The following is a 12,253-nucleotide window of genomic DNA, read 5'->3' as shown; positions in this document are numbered from 1 at the left end:
AGTGAATCAAATAATGTAACGTTAATAGTTCCCCCCCCCCCCCCACTGTTTACCACACTTAAGAAGCGTAAACCCTATTGTCTTGTAAGTGGAAATGCAAGACACTCCTTTTCAAGAGAATTAACCCGTGAAACCCCGAATCTTCACACTAGACATTTCGGATAACACCTGAAGATCACAGTGAAGGAAAAGCTAACAAGGCAGGAAGCTGAGTGCAAAGATGACACGCCCCCAGATACACAATGAGCCCATACTTGACTTCCCAACGCTTTAATTCCTTCTGATGGGGAATGAAGCTGTTAGCTAATTAGTCCTTGCTAATTGGACAGAGACGGAATCTCACAGTCTCTTTTTTTTCGTTGATTAGATTAAGTTAAGCGTGCTGTGCTGAAGACAAAGATTGCCTTGACGGCAAATCCTACAGCCGACGTATGTATTTGTTTATACGCTTGATTATCTGGCAGTCTGCTTTCTACTGTAATATCGTTTCACTTTATTTAAAGGAAAACAGCACCACCTGCTGGTCTACACTATCCATTGCACAAACTATTAATCTGTGGCCTTACGTTACTATTACCTCTTTATTACCAGCTTCTTCTTCTTCTTCTTCTTCTTCTTCTTCTTCTTCTTCTTCTTCTTCTTCTTCTTCTAATCAATTGGATTAATTCGTTATTTCCAGACTATATTATGAAATTATGAATCAAAAAGATCTTTTAAGCTATGATCTGTAACATATCCCATTTAACAGTGATAAAATAACTGATAAAATAACTAGGTTCATCATATAGCTCCTGTTGAGATAAAAACATAACAACTGATAAAATAAATAGGTTCATCATATAGCTCCTGTTGAGATAATAAAAACAAGAAACCGTTGCCAGCCAGACAGGACTTTCAGACGCCTGATCTGTTTGGCAACAACGTGGTGACGTGATTTGTGTTGGGGATGAATTTATCATAGATTTACATGGACGAGTCTGCAGTCAGCGTTAGGAAAACTGTTGTATTTTGTGCCAGATTTCTCAGATCCAAAATGTACGTTGTATAGGAAGTCGAAATTAGATAAGGCAACCAAACCAGTTATTTTTTAAAACAAACTTCACGCCTGATTTCCTTGCGATGCGTGTTATTGCTCAGGCAGTGAAGTGCACGATCTCCGGGGAAACCCCCTGCTGGAATATTACAATTATAGGAAGCCCGTCAGAGGCGTGACGTCACTGTCAGCTGAGCGGGGCGGAGCTCGGCAGACGGAGCAGGTCGCACAGTCCAGACCAGGAACCAGTACATGGTAGGCATTTACAGTTATGCTTATTAACACTATGATTGTTTTAGAAATTCAGATTGAAACATTCATATTTAAAGCGTGACAAAAGCTGTTTTTTATAAATATTGCGTTGCCAGTGTGTGTTTCCAGCACGCAGTTGGAAGTGGAAAACAAGTCAGGTGGCACCGTATAGTGTATGTTTAGAGCTCAAAAAAATGTCGTGAACTGTGCTTTATATTAAACTGCTTATGTCGTGACTATAAAAACCTCCCGTTTCCTACCTACGAATAGGTGAAGTGTGGAGCTGTTGTTTAACGTGTATTTATAGCGTCTGCTGGCAGGCTTCCCGTAAACGAAAGTAAAAAGCAAAAGTAAACATTGGAAACAGTTCGTCATTAACATTATGCTATGTATATGATTATATATTTTTTGTTCGTATTATTAATATTTAGTACTGTTAATATTTTATAAAACGCTGATCTTAATCGGGTTTTGTAGTCATTATGCTAATACACTCCAGTTTGACGAGGCCTAAACGTGAAGGGTTTTGACAGAACGAGTGGCGTAATCTTTAATGGTTCAGAGGTGCAGATTGCACATTCCAGTACGCTACGTCATACGGGCTGCGTCACAGACCTGCACTCCCCTGCCTCAAATAACACTAGGGACTCATGCTAGTTTGGGTCTGTGATACAAGCCGTATGTCGCAGTTGGGCCATGAGAGGCAATGCCTTCATCAAAGGTGTAATGATGTTGGCTCCGAAGTGAAACAGATTAAGGTTTGGGTCATTATGAATTATTGTTATGCCTGTTCCCGTATGCTTATTGTTCTTGAAGCGCTGACATTGATTACATAAGGATTACACTGAACATTATAGTAAAGACACCGTTTACATTGTGTCATTTGAAAGGATCTCTTGTCCCCTGGGATAATCTGTTTAGTTATAGCCCTTTAGCCAGAACTACAGTGCATATTTGAATTCGAGGAGCTCCTGACCTGCGGTCATTGTGTCACAATCTCCATTATAGTCCTATAACCAGGCTCTTGGATAGTTCAAAAGCCCTTGATTTTTCATTGCTACCTTATTAAATAGCAGTAGAGTAGGGCTCCGGTCGCTTTACTGACTGTTTCTAGAGCTGCTTTTGAGAGAGTTGTCTGGGTGTTTCTTTGTACTAAAATAATGTATCATTGCTCATTCAGAACGCTGAAAGTCTATGAAAATGTCTTCCAATACCCCAATGGTGAATGGGCATGTTCCCTGTGGGCCTTTGGGTGCCGATGCTGGGATGGTGGTTGCAGCACAGGCCTCTGCCCATGTTGGCTCCCCGGAGGAAACTCTGCAGCAAATGAACATACTGATCAAAGAAAACAGCGACTTAAAAGGTAAGCAGCTCGATCAGGGAGGCACCCCTTCAAATCTGTCTCCCTTGGTTATGGCATGCAAGGAGCAAAAGCAGGATGAAGGTTTTGCTTTTGGTTTGTGTTTGTTACAGAGGCTCTGAAGCAGACGAACACAGCCATGAAGGAGCGATTCGAGGGCCTTGCTGTTTGGAAGGACAAGCAGAAGGAGGAACGGGATTTCCTGGAGCATAAACTACAGGAAGCGAAGGACCGCATTAATGCCCTGACCAAGCGCAACGAAGATCTCAGGAAGAAATTGCAAGCACTTGAAGGGAGTGTGGAGGGAGCCTGTCAGGTAGATAATATGCAATCAGCAGACACCTGGAGGAAAATGCATGTCATAGAGGTGGCAACTTTGATTTAATTTATGTTAAGGTGTATAGAGAGAGTATAGTACCATCAGAATTGGTTCACAATATGTCTTAAAGCTGGCCTTATCTTTATTGTTATGCCAAACATCATGCAAATGTGAACATTTCTTAATGTTTTCGAAACAAAACAAGCTGAAATGATGTGGATGGGGAATATGCATGGGATATTGGTAGGGATTTATTGCACATTTCTTGATGGTACAGATGGTTCAATGGCTAAACTCTAGCTTCTATCATAATAAAATTTCTTTGTGTACGCATACCACTTATGTTTGGCTTGTGACAGTTCATTTTTATTGTATGCATTTTGGGAAGAGGCAAATGTATTGTGGTATGTGTCAGCTGTACGAAATTTCGAAAGCTTAATTTCCGGACCAGTTTTAATTTTTTTGTATGAGCCAGGCAGGTGAGACCCTGTTCCTGCAGATTTTATACGGATCTCTAAATGATCAATAACTGGACACCTTGAACCCATGGAAATCATGACCAATTAGGTGGAACAGCCAGCTCATTTAAGCAGTTCAGTGATTGGGATAAATCAGAAAACAGAAGGCACTGTGGCTCTCCAGGACCAGGGTTGACCAAGTCCTGTCTTTTATATGACCTCTGTCTCTGTCTGTTCAGAGTGAGGAGCAGGATCACGGCTCCGAGGTGGAGATGCTGAGGACTATGATCACTCGACTCAAGGCTGAGAAGGATGACCTGGTGGCCATGAACTCCGAGCTGCAACTTAAGCTCGGCCATGGCTCACCTGATGACTCCTTTATCGAAATCAGAATTGCAGTAAGTTTCAGGACAGTCGATTCACAGTCTTAACGAATAAGTATTTATTTGTTTTGATAAGCTAATGCAGTCCTTTCTGAGTGCCCATGCTAACGGGCTTATTGGCGTTCTTGTAGAAGGAAGGTGACCTGAAACTTGCTGAAAATTTGCCACACAACCAAAAAGACCCATCTGCTGCATATGTGTAAGTACTGACACAAATACAGAGCCCCTTCTGATCTACAGGAAGTGGAATTGAAAAGTTTAAATGGATCAGTGTACAGTTTCTGCATTAAGACTTTTCTGATTTAGCAGGCCAAAGTTTGATGAAACACGCTTGGAGTCGGAAGAGTTGACTGTCAGCCAGCTGCTCCAGTCCCTGCGACGTGAGTCCCAGAAGGTGGAGAAACTTGAACTTGAGCTTCAGGCTTCAAGAGAGAGGTACATGACAGGGCCTGATTTGAACTATGCAGAAGTTTTCTGTTTTGGGGAAAAACTAAAACATTGCTTTCATTATGTAAGTTGTGCTCCTAGAAGATATTATATGGTTCAAACAGTAGTTTTTTTTGGTTTGGTTTTTACACATTCCTACATTTTTGAGCAACTGCTCAGACATTCTGAGACATGCTTAAATTATGTGACATCTAAATTAACAGACAATAAAAAGGGAAAAAAAGATTTTTGACCGCTCATTAAGACATTGTAATGTGTGCCTTAGAGACAGGCAGTGTGTTAAATCTAGGGTTTGAAGCGTTACATTATGAACCTGAATATAGATGATTTATCAAAAGGAACCATAAAGTATCAACTGTTATTAAAGCATGCCATCCACCAATGTCTCCCTCTTTTTGTTTTGTAAATAGAATATCCGAATTTGAGAAAAAGGCAGGAATGGTGGCTGAGAGTGGGACTCAGACATCACTGAGAGTTGAAGAAGAGCCTTGTGCAGAAGCCAGATCTGAAGCTGATGTAAAAACTCAACAGAGTGCTCTGCAGGATACAGTAAGTGCAAAGGTTCATGTGCTTTGCGCAGAGCTCAGGTTACACTTTTCGTCAGTGTTGCAAACCAACCTTAAGGCAGTCCAGTTGAAACTTTCACCCCGTTTTTCAGTCAGCAGATGTTGTTCAGCTCCCCTTAACCCTGTTCTGTACAAGCTGCCTTCTTCCAATGCCCCATTTCCACTGGTGGCCACGTCTGTGCTGGCCTGTACAATTCTGTTTTTCAACTGACAGCTACAATACTACGGGCAGTTTTTTTGGCCGCCCACACAGGAAATATGTAGGTTTCAACAGCTGAGGTTCATGTCAGTATTTGTAGACTGACTTGTTTTATTTGCAGCATGGAATGATATCAATATACAAAAACAATCCTATAAATAATTATAATAATAATGGCAGGTGCTAAAAATACATTTAGGAGGTGCTGTGTAATATATATTAGAAACAATATCATTATGATGATGATGATGATGATGATTATATTTACTATAATCATTAACCATATATATTGCTACTTAATTCTTCCACCGTCAGTTTTCTTACTTGTCGGTAATATAACCCTTGTCAGAATGAAATGTTGACACGCATAGTTCTTGTTAATGTCATATGATGTGAACATAAAGGAAATCATATACAGGCAGAGAAAAACACATCGCTTGTATTTCTGACAGTTGTTTTCCGTCAGGGCTCTTTTAATATGGAAGTGCTCTACTGCCATTCCTCCAGGACCTCCTAGAGCTGGCCCACAATGCCCCACTGTGGCCAGGCTTGGGAGCGGTGCATGGCCCGGCCTATCCCAGCCAGGCCAGCCATGTAAAAGAGGCTTCAGTAGGGTGAAGCTGTAAGACAGTTGCTCTGATCCTGCTTCCACCCAGCTCTTCACTGCCAATTCTACCGAGCCTCTGTTTTAACTGTCTCAGGCCTTGCTTTCAGAAATACCCTGCCTTGGGAGTGTACATGTACATACTGTGTATACATTTATAGCGTTGTATGTTTCTGAATGCTGTGAACTCTATGTTCCAGTCTCCCACAGAGGTGGAGAACCTGAGGTCTCAGATGATGATGTTGTTTAAGGAACTGCAGCAGGCGCAGGCCAAGCTGGACGAGGCTGAAAATATGAAGAAAAATCTGCATGACCGGTGAGGAAGGTGCCGAAGCCTCTCTTGATACTGGAGTCTGAGACCGCCTAACAGACACCTGACCAAATATATGCAGAAACTGCTTTCAATTTATTTAAATGTGTAAATGCCATACTGGGTGGAAAGTGTGAGACTGTTTAATATGGAACCTCGCACGGCCTTGGACGTGGGTCTGAACCTTTTTGTGAAGCAGTGGAGCTGCAACTCCTTTCAGCGTCGCAATACTTTCAGATGTTCTGCTTTGTTACTTTAATTTACCATTAAATATAATGGCATACATTATTTCTGATCTCTTGATGTGTAGTTGGTGTTCGTGAAGCATTGTGGTTTCTCTGCCTGGTTCCGCAGATGCCGTGATATGGAGCAGGATCTTTCCACTCTCCGTGCGCAGCTGCTGGACAAACAGCAGGTTCAGAACGAGAACGAGAAGCTGAGGCTGCAGGTGGACAGCATGCAAGCTGTCAGTAAACTGGAACAGAGACAGATAGAGGAGGAAAAGTAGGTGCACCTTTCCACATATATTCCACGAACAAAAAACAATTGCTTTTCCTTAAAATTGGGAAGCTGAGATTGTACTCATGTCTGCAAGACATATATTGGACTGTTGATGTTAATGTATCTTTAGATCTATTTGCAGTGTGTTTTTTGTAATGTTAAGAGTTGGTGTCATTAAACAGGAAGAAGATGGGTCAGTTAAAGGATGCCTATACTAAGCTTTATGAAGACTATAATGAAATGAAGAAGAGTCAGGAAGAAAAGAAGAGAGCAGAGGTGACTTGACCTATTTGATCTGTTCTGGTATAAAAGACTGCATAATACCATACCATCAGAGCTCAAATAGTGGGTATAGAAACTGCTTCTCAGTGAGTGTGAAGGAATTTATATTTACAACCATTTTCTTTGCAGAGGGTTAGTGTGTTGGAACAGTTCATTTTATTTATTTTTATTTTAGCCTGTAAATCACATTTTGTGGGGATAATTCATGCACATTAAGTGAATAATGAGAACTCTAATGAATTTGTAAATGTTACATGTAAATGTCTTATTCAATTCATGCTTCAATTCTTTGCTGTGTTGTTGCAGTCATTGTTCCATAGCATCCATGTGAATTGTCTTGTGTACGAATGCCAAGTAGGGTATTCTTCCTGCGTCATGGGTCAAGTTTTAGAATTGTCAGCGATACATTTTCAAGAGCAATAACGGGGGACCAAAAAAAGGCACATGCCAGTTCATGGCATCTCAAACTCAGCCAAGTGCCTGCTTACCTGTGTGTGTTTCCAGATCTCCAGGGATGAGGTGAGCGAGCTGACCGCGAGGCTCTCAGCAGCCGAGAAGGCCCTGGCAGCCAAGCAGCTGCAGATCGACGAAATGAAGCAGGACATCTTCAAGAAGGAGCAGGAGCTGGAGACCGTTTCTGTGTTCAAGGCTCAGGTAAGGAAACTGAACTGTGAAAAGAAGCATCCGAGAGCAGGCCTGACCCCTGAGCTGAGGTCTTTTAGAAAAGGTTGGCTTCCAGCTGTCCTAACCATGCCCACCTCTGCAGGCTGAGGTGTATTCTTCTGACTTCTACGCCGAGAGACAAGCCCGGGAGAAGATCCACGAGGAGAAGGAACGGCTGGCAGCACAGCTGGAATTTGTGAAGAAGCAGAACAGCCAGCTGCAGGAAGAGATGGAGTCTCTCGGGAGGTGGGTTTAATTTTCTTCTTCTTTCCCCCAACGCATTAACCACTATCACCACAGTGAGAACCAGTTCTAGTCTTCTAAGGGCCTCTGGGTTCTGGTTAGATGTGAGCCCACACTCTAAAAAAAAAACTAAAAAGTGTTGTGCTGTACATCACTCTTACTCTTCTTAGTTAGGGTTTTGCTATTCAAGCAAGTAAGAGAATGGTTTCCTCAGTGAAGTGTTTGGTTGGAGTGAAAACTGATACGTAGAGAGCCCTATTATGTAACACTCATCTAACCCCTTTATGACTGATGTTGATCAAATGGTTTTTGATTTGGTTTCTGTAACTCTACAGCCCTGTTTGCGGTGTGGCAGGTTGAAATGACTGAGTTTTTGTTTCAGACAATCTATGACTGAGCTTCAACGTCGTCATGTTTCCAGAGGCGCAAATCCCAATGGGCAACATAGTATGCAAGGAGCAAGAGGTAAGAACAGCACCCCTGAAGAGGTCAAAGGTTTTGAACTGTTGGTAAACATGTAAAATGATTTACTCTTTGTAATCTTAGATTTTCACAGTTTCTGAATGCATAATCCAAAACAGTGTTCTTTTTCCATTAGTTTCTTTAAAGAATTTCGTGTACTTTGGTGGGTGGGGGATTTATTTTTCAATGGCACTGGAGTCTTTAAACTGTGTCAGCAGTGGCTCCAACAACCGGTATCTCTGATTCTATTTTGAGCCACTGTACGTTATTGCAAGTATTTATTTTTATTGACATTTAAACATTTATAACTGGGATGTGTTCAGAGAACTTGGTTCAATTATTGATCTGATGAACAAACAACCACAAAAATACATAAACTGTATATACCCACAGATATACATGAATACATATCTCTCTCTTATTTTTTTATATTTATATATATATATATATATATATACACACTCACACACACAGGTATTTTGATTTTAATACCATGACCTGCATCATCATCAGGTGTTTTGTGTAGAAAAGTCTCATTGTTTGGTGACTCACAGTGCAATGTGTCCTTTACCAGTTTTTAGTGTTATCACAAATTATTGTTGATTAAAATGTGTCCTGTGTTGCAGAGCAGTAATATCTGACCCTTCTGCTGTGAACAGGTGCAGACAGACAGGACTGGCAGCAGGGCCATATTCCAGAGCATGCTTGTCCTAAATGCAATGAAATCCTGCCTGACCTTGACAGCCTGCAGATACACATAATGGACTGCATCATATAACCCTTTTGCAAAATAAGTACAACCTAACCTCTCTACCATTTCAAATGGAAGGTGCATCTTTTTTGCCAGCTGAATGGGTTTGTATCAGGAAGTTACCTTTAGGTTCTGTGATGTGTGCTGTACGTTACCAGCACCGCATATGTCAGTGAATACTCTATGGCAAGCCAAATTATCATTTAGGGATATCTCTAAATCATTTAAAGATATATGTAAATAATTTCAAGATATCTCATTTAAAAGTACGTTTAGAGATCTCTAAATGATTTGCAGATATCTTTTAAATGATTGAGATATCTTGAAATCACTTCCTGTATATAGCGGAAGATTATCACTTCCTGTTAATTTGTTATTTAATTTCTATGTAACTGAATGAGGAAACAGGAAGTAATAATCTCAGCCAAACTACAGGAAGTAATTTCAATATATCTTGAAATGATTTAGAGATCTCTAAATCATTTAAAGATATCTTCAAATCATTAAGATATCTGCAAATAATTTAGAGATCTTTAAAAAGCACCTTATTTAGATATCTCTAAATGGTTTGCAGATATCTCTAAATCATTTAAATAAATATTTAAATGATTTAGAGATATCTCCAAATATTTGAAGATATCTTGTAATGCATTTAGAGAGATCTCTAAATGATGATTAGGCTTGCTATAATACTCTGTGGAGCACCTGCTCATCTAATAGCCTTATTGCATCAGTAGCTCTTATAAGTGGGATGGTGTATGCTAAAAATAAACAAATCCACAATATAGCCTTTAGGAGATTATTGATCATTCATCTAGTAATAATCTGGATTATAAAGATCATTGTTGCATCAATGCTAATTGTGCTGGGAAAAATGTGTGTGAGCATAGTAACGAATGACCGGTAACATTAGTTTGCTGCACTGTTTATTTTCATTTCCATTGTTCATAGGAATGGCAAGTATAGCTAAAGTCCGGAATTGACACGTGTTGGTTCTTCTATTGTATTACCAGGATCTGTAATAGCTGCACTGAGGCAAATAATCAGATGAGCTAGTGGTTTATTTTTGTTTGTTAAAAAAAAAAAGGCTTTTTACTGATTTTCTTAAATTTCTCTATAGGGATTCAGATTTAAGCCATTTATTCCATGTTTTACAGCAGTTGAATACAGTTTAAGTACCAGAATAGTGCTTTTGTAAAACAAACACTTTTCTCAATCTGCTGTAGATCAATTTAAACTAAGAAACTATCAAAATGTATAATTTGTCATCATGGTAGACAAATGTAAAGACTAAATTCCATAAATCATAATGAAGATCAGTGAAATCCGCTCTGTTTGGGATTGGTTGTTGGGTGCAAATTTGACTTGTTTACTTAGCTTGGTTAACATGTATATGGTTTATAAAGAAGAGATGTATAACTGTAGCATTATTGTGTCCTCTAATTCCCTTACAAAACCATATATTAAATGCATAATTATATGTGTGTGTGTATGGAATTGTAAGCAGTATTTGAAATTGACAGGAAAAGCTTTTCACACATCCTGTACAAAGAAGAGTGGTATACTGGAGAAAGACGGAGTACTGCACCTACTGTTTGGTACTGTATTGTTCATTAGTGGGGTACAGGTGTTCTATGCCTGAATAATGCAATTTATAAACCTATTACTTGGGTTAAATGTATGTTCATTTCTGCAATAATATAATAAAATGTAATATTATATTTATACATGTAATATTTGTGTGGGTGTGTATTTATTCCCTAGTGCATTAAAATGACATGCCCACAAATACATAATGGACAACAGTGCCATATGGGATGCAAAAAGGGTTGTACAGGACTTTTAAGTGCAGTATTGTCTATAGCCCAGATAGTATACCCACTTATTGCACCACTTCACCACTGTGCATACAATGCATTATGTGTAGCAGATGACCTCACAAAACCAGATAAGGGAAATGGGATGTAAATATTGGTTTGGAGGATGTGTATTACTAGGGATCTGTTGAAAGCTTACGGGTTTCTCTGGACAGCTGCTTCAAAAGGAGAATGTTCCGGGCCACACAGAACACATAGGAACCCTTGCTGAAACCCACAGGTGAAGGTCAAGCAAATGCACAATGAAGTGGAAAAAGAAATGCAGAAGCATGTAATTATCGTCTATTATAAATATTGAAGCTACGGCCACATCTCTCACCGCTGTAATGTACGGCAGGGGTCGACCCCCGCTCCTGATCCTAGAGAACTTAGACATACAGACAGAAAGCGATAAAGATACACACGTATGCTATACACAAAAACACCTCAAATGCAAATATAATTGGTATTAATTTCTATCCAGCCATATATCCAGACTGTGCCCCCCTATTGTAATATGAGTATTCAACTGAACTGTACTAGTCCCCTATTGCAACAGGACTATTCTGCTGTACTGTACTGTTTCTATAGCCTCCATTGTAACAGGACTATTCAACAGATGCATGTACAATTTTACAAATAAGAATAAACTCAGTTCATCCTGCAAATCCACTTTAACATTCCTCTGTACAGTGAGGGAAAAAAGTATTTGATCCCCTGCTGATTTTGTACATTTGCCCACTGACAAAGAAATGATCAGTCTATAATTTTAATGGTAGGTGTATTTTAACAGTGAGAGACAGAATAACAACAAAAAAATCCAGAAAAACGCATTTCAAAAAAGTTATACATTGATTTGCATGTTAATGAGGGAAATAAGTATTTGACCCCTTCGACTTAGTACTTGGTGGCAAAACCCTTGTTGGCAATCACAGAGGTCAGACGTTTCTTGTAGTTGGCCACCAGGTTTGCACACATCTCAGGAGGGGTTTTGTCCCACTCCTCTTTGCAGATCCTCTCCAAGTCATTAAGGTTTCAAGGCTAACGTTTGGCAACTCGAACCTTCAGCTCCCTCCACAGATTTTCTATGGGATTAAGGTCTGGAGACTGGCTAGGCCACTCCAGGACCTTAATGTGCTTCTTCTTGAGCCACTCCTTTGTTGCCTTGGCTGTGTGTTTTGGGTCATTGTCATGCTGGAATACCCATCCACGACCCATTTTCAATGCCCTGGCTGAGGGAAGGAGGTTCTCACCCAAGATTTGACGGTACATGGCCCCGTCCATCGTCCCTTTGATGCGGTGCAGTTGTCCTGTCCCCTTAGCAGAAAAACACCCCCAAAGCATAATGTTTCCACCTCCATGTTTGACGGTGGGGATGGTGTTCTTGTGGTCATTCCTCCTCTTCCAAACACGGCAAGTTGAGTTGATGCCAAAGAGCTCGATTTTGGTCTCATCTGACCACTATACTTTCACCCAGTTCTCCTCTGAATCATTCAGATGTTCATTGGCAAACTTCAGACGGGCCTGTACATGTGCTTTCTTGAGCAGGGGGACCTTGCGGGCG

At 40.3% G+C, this 12,253-nt stretch overlaps 1 protein-coding gene across 2 annotated transcripts; it reads left to right on the top strand.

Annotated features, from left to right (window-relative positions):
* The first annotated feature begins 1,212 nt into the window (after window positions 1–1,212).
* On the top strand, window positions 1,213–10,567 carry optn (optineurin). Of its 2 annotated transcripts, none has more exons than XM_066705030.1 (14): window positions 1,213–1,288; window positions 2,466–2,648; window positions 2,759–2,961; window positions 3,662–3,820; window positions 3,937–4,004; window positions 4,115–4,240; window positions 4,663–4,801; window positions 5,822–5,937; window positions 6,286–6,435; window positions 6,615–6,708; window positions 7,219–7,368; window positions 7,481–7,623; window positions 8,003–8,085; window positions 8,742–10,567. In XM_066705030.1, the coding sequence occupies exons 2-14, from the start codon at window positions 2,480–2,482 to the stop codon at window positions 8,858–8,860; spliced, it is 1,719 nt and encodes a 572-aa protein (XP_066561127.1). In that variant the 5' UTR covers window positions 1,213–1,288; window positions 2,466–2,479; the 3' UTR covers window positions 8,861–10,567. The 2 variants fall into 2 exon arrangements, with proteins under 2 accessions (XP_066561127.1, XP_066561126.1); XM_066705029.1 differs by having other exon boundaries at window positions 4,112–4,240.
* The last annotated feature ends 1,686 nt before the right edge of the window (window positions 10,568–12,253 follow it).

The sequence above is a fragment of the Amia ocellicauda genome, chromosome 5, assembly GCF_036373705.1.
Source record: "Amia ocellicauda isolate fAmiCal2 chromosome 5, fAmiCal2.hap1, whole genome shotgun sequence".
Classification (NCBI taxonomy): Eukaryota; Metazoa; Chordata; class Actinopteri; order Amiiformes; family Amiidae; genus Amia; species Amia ocellicauda.
This window is presented reverse-complemented; position numbering and strand designations above follow the sequence as displayed.

Coding starts and splice junctions, on each gene's coding strand:
- optn (XM_066705029.1), top strand. CDS start 2,480: ATGAAAATGTCTTCCAATACCCCAATGGTGAATGGGCATGTTCCCTGT. Junction 5,938..6,285: donor AAGAAAAATCTGCATGACCG/GTGAGGAAGGTG, acceptor CTGGTTCCGCAG/ATGCCGTGATATGGAGCAGG. Junction 8,086..8,741: donor TAGTATGCAAGGAGCAAGAG/GTAAGAACAGCA, acceptor TGCTGTGAACAG/GTGCAGACAGACAGGACTGG.